The sequence below is a fragment of the Vanderwaltozyma polyspora genome, genomic scaffold, assembly GCF_000150035.1.
Source record: "Vanderwaltozyma polyspora DSM 70294 KpolScaffold449 genomic scaffold, whole genome shotgun sequence".
NCBI classification, from domain to species: domain Eukaryota; kingdom Fungi; phylum Ascomycota; class Saccharomycetes; order Saccharomycetales; family Saccharomycetaceae; genus Vanderwaltozyma; species Vanderwaltozyma polyspora.
This window is the reverse complement of record NW_001834604.1, coordinates 37,708-47,537: the sequence shown is the minus strand read 5'-3', so window position 1 is coordinate 47,537 and position 9,830 is coordinate 37,708. Positions and strand designations below refer to the sequence as shown.

The 9,830-nt window shown below is 31.6% G+C and overlaps 3 protein-coding genes across 3 annotated transcripts; 2 read left to right on the top strand and 1 right to left on the bottom strand.

The window, feature by feature from the left end:
* Positions 1–713: 713 nt before the first annotated feature.
* Positions 714–3,335, top strand: PLC1 (phosphatidylinositol phospholipase C; the record flags this gene model as incomplete). Its single annotated transcript, XM_001643104.1, has 1 exon — positions 714–3,335. The coding sequence occupies one exon, from the start codon at positions 714–716 to the stop codon at positions 3,333–3,335; it is 2,622 nt and encodes an 873-aa protein (XP_001643154.1).
* A 409-nt stretch (positions 3,336–3,744) lies between these two features.
* Positions 3,745–4,704, top strand: DIM1 (putative dimethyladenosine transferase; the record flags this gene model as incomplete). The annotated part of the gene is made up of 1 exon (XM_001643103.1): positions 3,745–4,704. One exon carries the CDS (start codon positions 3,745–3,747, stop codon positions 4,702–4,704), a length of 960 nt encoding a protein of 319 aa, XP_001643153.1.
* Positions 4,705–6,049: 1,345 nt separating this feature from the next.
* Kpol_449p11 (Zn(II)2Cys6 transcription factor domain-containing protein) lies at positions 6,050–8,125 on the bottom strand (the record flags this gene model as incomplete). The annotated part of the gene is made up of 1 exon (XM_001643102.1): positions 6,050–8,125. One exon carries the CDS (start codon positions 8,123–8,125, stop codon positions 6,050–6,052), a length of 2,076 nt encoding a protein of 691 aa, XP_001643152.1.
* Between the last annotated feature and the right edge of the window lie 1,705 nt (positions 8,126–9,830).

The window sequence follows — 9,830 nt, the reverse complement described above, 5'->3', positions numbered from 1 at the left end:
CCAATACAACAGCACCAATAACACAGTAAGAGCATCAATATTATCCGTGAGCTAATTAATTAAGAATAATTGGTCAAATGTTCAAAGTTATCAAAATAATTACTCGCATTTCCTTCTTACTGTTGCTAATAAAGTCGAACAGTAGACAATATCAACAGTTGCAAGAAGGTTAAAAAACCTAACGTTGAATTAGATTCCAACAATTGAAAAATATGAACTATTGATGCCCATTATACTTGAAAGCCAATTAAAGAACTTCAACCTGAAGTATCAATTTTGTTCAAATTCTATAATCTTCTGCATCAGTAAATGATACTAATCCATTATGAAAAGTTTTGATCAAGGTGATTGCAATTGTAAAGATAAAACTAGACAATCATTTGATCAGGATCAATACGCCATTCTGAATCTCCAGTCTTGAATTGGTAACTCTTTCTAATGTATATATATATAATATCTTAGTAGTCGAAGAGATGAGATCAGTTCTTATGCACGTGACCTCAGATGACACGAACTTCAATATAATTAAAATAGGCCATCGAGTAGATGAGCTCTTAAGAATGGTTTGTGATGGATAGTTTAAAAGGACAGGCAAGCAAGATAGGGTTGACTCAGAACTCCCAAGTTGAGTTATACTTCGTTGATGAACAAGCCAGGTTATAAAGTAGATAGTAGAGGACTGGATATTTTATCTGCGATTTTAGGAGGGATAAATGATACCACTGATAAGACGTTTACAATATGAAGAGGACACAGATAATAAACAGATAACGAGATCTTCAAGCAATGAAGTCATAGGACAAGAAGAATATAATTATGCTGTCACATTTAAGGATTCTAAAGTTACATCAATAGAAGTAGGGGTATCTAGATCAAGAAGTTTGAAAGGAATTGTCAAAAGGACATCAGATCTAGTTTGCTTCTCTCGCAGTTCAAATATAAAGGCTGATATTGGTCCTTTAACTACATCTAGATCGATGAAATATTTTTTAAATTACGATTTAAAGAGGAATGTCTTGCCATTAGAGTTGAAAGATGCATGCGATGAGCTGAGGAAAGGGCTATCAATGATTAGAGTAACAAGAAGAAAGAAAGTAGCGCATATTTTCAAACTTAATGGTACAGATTCAATAAAGTGGAACAATAACGAAAAATCACTGGAGATAGACTCAATAAAAGACATCAGGGTAGATACGCTGGCCATAAACTACCGTAAAGAATATAATATCCCAGATAGTTCTTCAAATCTTTGGATAACCGTTATTTTCGAAGTTTCTAAAAAATTAAAGGCACTTCATTTAATAGCAAATAAGCATACTGACTTTCAAACCTTTTGTACTTGCATTGGAGGATTAGTTAAATACAGATATGATTTGATGAAAAGTGTCTCAGTTCCAGAAAGTGAAAAGTTTGCAAATATCCACTGGCATTCTTCAGTTTCTGAGAAAAAAGAGGATGAAAGTAAAGATACTCTTTCTTTTGTTGACATCAAAAGATTGTGTGATAAATTTCATATTTATTGTTCATCCAAGCACTTGCTAAAGTTTTTTACGGCGGCTGATATTAATCACAATGGACTTCTCAATTTCAAAGAGTTTCAGACGTTTGTTCAGCTTCTAAAGAGAAGAGATGAAATTATTAAAGTTTGGGAGTCACTGACCAATTGCCGTCAGTATTTAAATCTAGATGAATTCCATGAATTTGTCACTAAAATCCAGAAGGAGAAAGAGGACAAAGCATCAATATTTACAATTTACAATAAATTTAAAAGTCCAGATAAGAAGTATATGGATCTAAATGGTTTCATTAACTACCTTTCTTCCCAACCATATATCAATGATGATGTCGTTGATTATTCAAAGCCGTTAAATCATTACTATATTGCATCATCACATAACACATATCTTTTAGGTAAACAATTTGGCGAAACCCCATCTGTCGAAGGGTATATCCAAGTCTTACAACAGGGGTGTCGTTGCGTAGAAATCGACATATGGGATGATGAAAATGGACCTGTTGTTTGTCACAGTTTTTTGACATCTTCTATCCCATTATTAGATGTTGCTAGTGTTATTAGAAAATATGCGTTTATCACATCACCTTACCCTTTAATCATCTCGTTAGAAACCAATTGTAATAAAATAAATCAATTAAAAGCTGTTTCAATATTCAAAGATATTTTTGGTGACAGCCTTTGTACCAATATATTAGATGGCGATGCTTTAGCATCTCCCGAATCATTGAAACTAAAGGTAATATTAAAAATAAAAAAGACAAAAAGATTAGACGACATTGATAATTCTAAATCTTCACTTTCTCTATCTTCATCATCTTTTGAAAGCACTGGATCGTCTCATGGATCATCATTTGAGTCAGAATATGAGGCAACATCGTTCTATGATCCTGAGAACAAAACCTCTAAATTATCCTCTATGGGTATTAGGAGACGAATTAGAAGGATGAGCATGAAAAAGCAGGTTCATATAATAGACGAGTTATCGGAAATTGCAGGTATTCAGGGTTTAAAATTTCGTAACTTTTCCTTACCAGAGTCTAAAACACGAATCCATTGCTTTTCACTTAATGAAAAGAAACTCGAACATTTATGTAAGGATACTACTCAAAAATTAGCAGTTGACAAACACAATAGAAGATTCCTAATGAGAATATACCCACATGCATTACGTTATAAATCATCAAATTTTGATCCTATCAAATGCTGGGAAATTGGTACTCAAATGGTGGCTACAAACTGGCAAACTAATGATCTTGGTCATCAATTAAATTTGGCACTTTTTAAACTGACAGATCAAAAACAAGAGTTATTGCATACTGGCTATGCATTAAAACCCCCAAAATTGTTACCAGAAGTTACTAAATCGAGAGATTTAACCCAATTATACAAGGAGACCAAAAAGGATCCAGTTACCGTTTGTATTACACTGCTATCTGGTCAATTACTTCCAAAACCCAAGAACATCAAGAGTAATGAAGATACATTTGCACCTTACGTGGTTACTGAATTCATCTGTAATTGTGAACCTGTAAAACCACTGATGGTCAAATTTGGAACTGCACTTTCACCAAAAGTTTGCTCAACTCCTCGCTGTAAGGAAAACGGGTTCAGTCCAACATGGAATACAGAAATGTGTATTACTTTGAAGGATATAGAACTTGCCTTTGTTAAATTTACAGTAAAAACAGAAGAATCGATATTAGCGTCATGTACCTTGAAATTAGACTACATCAGAAAGGGTTATCGCCACATTCCATTATATAATCCCAAAGGTGAGAAATATATATTTTCCACCCTATTCATTAACACAAGAGCATAGCATTACATTGGTATGGTTTATATTACATTTCTTTATTGCTTACAGGATATTTTTTGGTCATCAGGAGAGAAATTTCTTCAAATTTAACCCAAATGTTAAAACTAAAAACGAGCTTTTAGATCCATTCAATATATATTATAGAGTACTACAATATGACATCGAAAACTTGTTAGGTTAGATCAGTTTACCGATCCTATGTGCATTTTTATTTCTATCCATTACTTTCATTACATAGATTTCTTCTATATCTACATACATACATAATATTCGGCATCTATCTAAAATTTTCAAAGGTTAATAAGAGATGAAAAATTTGATATGCAAACTCATCGACCTCATCGGTGATATAAAAAGAGGTAATAAAGGACAAATATAGTCAACCATAAGCTCTAAAGATACCAGGAACACGATGGGAAAAGCTGCTAAGAAGAAGTACTCTGGAGCCCCAGGCTCTGGGAAGCAAGTTGCAGCTGAAAAGCATTTAAATACAGTTTTCAAGTTTAATACTGATCTTGGTCAACATATTTTAAAGAATCCGCTAGTGGCACAGGGTATTGTTGATAAAGCCAATATCAAGCCCTCTGATATTGTTTTAGAAGTTGGTCCAGGTACTGGTAATTTGACTGTTCGTATTTTAGAACAAGCTAGAAAGGTTGTTGCAGTTGAAATGGATCCTAGAATGGCCGCTGAATTGACAAAGAGAGTCCACGGTACCCCAGCTGAAAAAAAACTGGAAATCATGTTAGGTGACTTTATGAAGACTGAATTACCATATTTTGACATTTGTATAAGTAATACCCCATATCAAATTTCTTCACCTTTGGTGTTTAAATTGATTAATCAGCCAAGACCTCCAAGAGTCTCAATACTGATGTTCCAAAGAGAATTTGCCTTGAGATTATTGGCAAGACCAGGTGATTCATTGTACTGTAGATTATCTGCAAACGTCCAAATGTGGGCTAATGTCACTCATATTATGAAAGTCGGCAGAAACAATTTTAGACCACCACCACAAGTTGAATCTAGTGTGGTTAGAATTGAAATCAAGAATCCAAGACCAGAAGTTGACTTCAATGAATGGGATGGTTTATTGAGAATCGTCTTTGTAAGAAAGAACAGAACTATTGCTGCTGGTTTTAAGTCAACTTCAGTTTTGGAAATTTTAGAGAAAAATTACAAAACATACTTATCTATGAACAATGAAATGATTGATGATACTACTGGTTCCATGACTGAAGTAGTTAAGGAGAAGATAGAAACGGTCTTGCAAGAGACAAAGTTAAGTGACAAGAGAGCAGGTAAATGTGATCAAACTGATTTTTTGAGACTATTGTATGCATTCCACCAAGTTGGTATCCATTTCTCATAGAGGAAATTAGTGCAAAGTATCAAAATCAAGATAAATATAAAAAATCAAGAATATACAAAGATGTATAACATCAAGATATACAATCACTTCATTACGGGAAAACTTCATCTATTGATGATGTTAGATTTTGCATTCACTTTAATCTATCAGCCATCATCAGGAATATGTAACCAAAAATTCAAGATAATTTCTTAGATTTTTTTTCAATAGATGTATATTATAATAAACTGGATATAAATTAATATTTCATAAGTATCACAGATAGCTCAACCTCGTTGGTACCTTTTCCCTAGCAGGACCCAACTTAAACCATGTAGTTTAATTTTCTTAAATTGAATACTGACCCAGCAGTAAGCTAATCAAATTAACCGGAAGTAATAAAAGAAATTAACAATCAATGTCGTTGATATTATACAAAATACTATCCAATTACCACTAACTTGGCATTCCCTAGTACACTGACACATTTCTTGCATGATTAATGTACATTAGGTACCTTATTACATAAATAGTCTCCAGTTCGCAATTTTTCCTCTAATTCGTAAATGTTTCGACATGGCTTTATTGGTATATAGGTCCCGCAAGCTATCATATATGTATGTTATTAATAGTTTTGGTCTAACTAAATACTTGAGTATGCTATATTATCCAGATATCAACCTGGATAACTGTTGATCTAACATGATTATTAGTTATCAACTTAGTTGTTTTATAATTTTTAATATTTGCATAGATTTATGGACCGATTTTTTATCATTAATGTTACTATAAATTTGCTACGTTTAATTATGGTAAATATTGTAATGTAGTTTAAAAATGACAGCTAACATGATAATGAATATTTAAAGTTAAGTTATGATTCTCAATAGTTGATGATATGAAAGATAAATTGTTATCAGTATTGAGTTCAATGCCTTTAAATTTTTTAGAATCGGAATCTGAAGTTAAAATCTTTTAACTTGCAATGAATAATTAATGATTTAAAAAATGAATGAATGGTCATGATTTATATTACAGATCGTAAATACATAAATTATATTGGAAATGTATCAAATTATATCTGATTTCAGATATAAATGCAAAACTGTCGAATAACAATGCTTTTTTTGAGTTTAGATGAATTTTACAAATTCCCAACTGACAATTATCGAGAAAGATAAAAATTGTCTTTCATAATCAAAAGAACCATTACTTTGAAAATGAATACAAATACTAATGACATTTCAGGAACTGACTAGTTAGTAATGTTAGAAATCTTATTAATGAATGGAAGGAAGAGGATTTGTCCTTATTATCTAGAATAAATGGTTTACAATTAAAACGTTTTAAAAAACCATTAATGGCTTTAAAAAATAGTGTATTCATATTTTGGGTTCAATAGTTGTTCGTATTGTCTAGTAACTAGCACTTCTTTAACGTGTGCTAATTTAGAGATTGCGTTTTTAGCCGAATATGAACCTTTTTGTCCCATTCTTTCTAGTGTTTTTATAAATTCTCCCTCTAATTGTTGATTTTTGATGATGATCGAGGACAATGCACAGTTATAAATCGCACAATTGCATACCAGATCCATTTCATCAATATTCGGAGTTGAATACACTGCTTCTAACGCTTTTTCTAGATATCTTACCACTACGACAGGGTTTTTTTCATCCTCATTTAAATAAAAAATAGCTAGGTATGCTTTAATCGCTTCAAATATTAAGGTGTTACAACTCTTCAAAGAAAATGCCAATTTATAATCACCTATTTGGTCTAACGAACGATAAATATCATTTTCATTAAATGAATTATTAATATCTGCCATCAGACTGTTACCTATACGTAGCATGTAATCTCTATGATTTATGTCTGTATAGGTAAGCTTATAATAAAGAATTCGAAGACCATTTAGTGACAAGTTTCCCTGTTGGAACTTGAGAAATTCTTTAACCATTTTCATCAGACAGGGATAAACATTTAATAGGATTCCTGTAACCAAATCATACCTTCCTTGTATTGTTGGACCTTCATGTTTATACAAAATTTCTAAATTTGATTCCAGATGTATTTCTTTACAAAGATAAAATGCATTTTCATTGCATAAATATGCACAATACTCTGTCCTGACGAACCACGATTTAATAAACCTGTACAAACTATACGCATACTGCCCTTCTGTTGTGGATAAAATGCTCTCATTGAATTTTGTTTCAGCTTTATTAATTATTTGAAATACACCTCGTAGGTGTAAATTCCAATCTGGATATATACCAGTTCTATTAGGTATAAATAAAATGCAAGCTGAAAATGCTAATATAATGTAGTCGACATATGAGTCGAATTCTATTAAATGCTTATCGAGTAAGCTTATGCAAGTTTTCATACTTGGGATCCTAACGTAGGTGTCCCAAATTTTGAAAAGATCATTAACACCTTCTTTTTGATAGGAATCCTTCATAGATGAAGCTGTTGCCAATGTTATTACAGTATTCAGTATATTGTATGACTTTGAAAAATAGTTTAATATGCTTAGCATTCTATTCAATTTCAATTGAGGAAATAACATAAACTGACCAAAACACATTGTAGCATTGCAATAGTTCCATACAAAGTTCAGCAAACTTGGATCATCTAATGATATAGAAGTAATTTGTACATTTCGAGCAGTATATGATTGGACTAATGCTCTTACTGGATCAACTTGCATCATAGTATTGAACAATTTTTCCTGTGTATCATGTCTTGAGTTAGCTGTAATGTTATAACCCATCATTGGTAAGACTACTGGATGTTTACTTTCAATCCCATCAAAATTTAATAGATTTATCATACGCATATTGGCTTTATTGAAGAAGGACATGCTATCAATTGGCTCATTATCATTATCGTTACTGTGTTTATTGTTTTCTGTTATATTATTAATATGGTTGGTTGACATATATCTTGGTTCATGTGGAAACATTTGCTTTGTTTCCAGATGAACATGCCCTGCTAAATCTCTACCTAATGAATGGTTTGCTGTTGGAATAGGCACTGGTGTGTAACTATAATTGTGGCCTGGTACTGTGTTTGTATACGGGGAATGCGTTGTTATATTGCCATAAGATAAAGGTGGCTCAGAGAATCTTTGTTTAGGTACCTTAACATCAGATATAATCATCGACTCCTTTGATTGAGTAGTTGTAACTACTGGTGATGATATAGAAGAAGATGAAGAAGAATTGGAAACACTAAATGATGACATTGGGTTTTTCTTCATATTAAGCTTCTCCAAAACAAAATTCAGGGTATAAGTACATTGTCTATTCTTTTTGATACATTGCAAACAACTAGGTTTGTTCTCATCACATTTCTTATGTGATTTTTTGCATTGCAAACATCCATTTCTGGAATAAAATGTGGTATTCTTTCTCTTCCTTTTTTTCGATTTATCTTCCATTGTTTTGTATTGAACCACTGTTTCAACTCAATTCAATTCTCAAAGTTACAAACTGAATATAATGTGGATACAGTTTTATTAAACTACCTCAAAACTTCCCTTACTTAGGGTATTCTTTAAAATTAGTCGTGCCTTATTTGCTATGCCTTTCTATGAAATGAACAACTATATGGAAATTTTAAGCTATAACAAATTTAAAAATATTAAAAAACTCTTGATATTATTATTGAATAAATCAAAAAAAAAATAACTACCTAAAATTTATAATAGTCCCTTCAATCTGTTTAATCAAATCTTATCAATTATTGTAAAATTCTTGGGTATATCTATACTTAAAATATATTTACTAGTTAAAATGATGTAATTTTTCACTATTAAAACTAAAGCTCATCGAACAAACTAGAAGTGTCTTAAAAGGTCATACCAAATAAAAGGGTAAATATAATTTAGGAAAAGATTACAATTATAATGATATTCTTCGAGGTTATATATATTATCAAATTGTAATATTATTATGTCAATTATAATAATTCTTTTGATTTGATTTGGATTGGTATCCGAATTAATAGTGGGATTTGAATTAATTTACGTAGAGAAATCAGAATAAATTGGTATCGGACTAAACTGAATGAATGGTATGAAGTTAAAAGAAGAAAATAGGAATGGGAAATATGTTATATGTTCACCTAATTTGGTTTATGTTCTTAATTTATTTTTTTTAAAATTTAATTTTTTCTAAAAAACTGCCTATTATTCATTATTAATTGCAATACAAGTTAGTAGAACATTCCTATTGTATTAAAATTCGATATAACGGGTTCAACAGGAAAAGAAACTAGCAACAACAAGAAATATATACATTGACCAGGAATAATCATTTTGAATTAATCGAATCTCAAGACCATTCCAAGCTAAGACCTACATTGCACCTCAACCACCGACCTTGTGGGATAGACCTAGCAAGTGAATATTAGTAATTAAAATCAACGCACAGAGAGATCTCGAAACTAGAAACGAGAAGGATTATGACAAGACCAAAATTAATAAATAACCTTAGGTACCTGTTGTAGCTCTAGGTGGGCAAACTAACTTTACAATAATTTTTTTGGTGGTTTTTTATGAAAGATCAGAAATTACTGCACTTGAGGAATTTAATAATGAACAATGAAACTTCAGCAGTTGTAAAACATATCATGAAGAGGCAAGGAAGTCTAGAATAAGAAATAAAATCGAACCAAAATAGTAGAGAAACAATAGCAAGAACACATAGACACACACACGTACACTCATACACACACTATTGAGCCAGTTGAGGTTCAGAGTTGTTAGAGTAGGCACGGTAAGAAAGTATATATCCTTCATCAGAGAGATAGAAAGAAAGAAAGACACACACAATACACATGCACACACCGTAACAGTAACAGTAACGGCACTTGTACCAGTAGCTGGGGTTTCCTTCAGAATTAATTAATCAACTATCTTGTAAGAGAAAGCTCACAACAAGCCCAAAAAAAAATAAATAAGTAAATATAAACATAAAACACATTAATAAAATAGATGTTAACATACCAAAACCTTCAGACAGAGGACAATAGTAAGATTTTGATCGATGACAAAGAATTTTAATGTCTTCCACTTGCCTTATAGCTGAAAACTGTCTAAATGTTGGGAAAACTATGATGAAAAGTTTAATAGATTGTGTGCA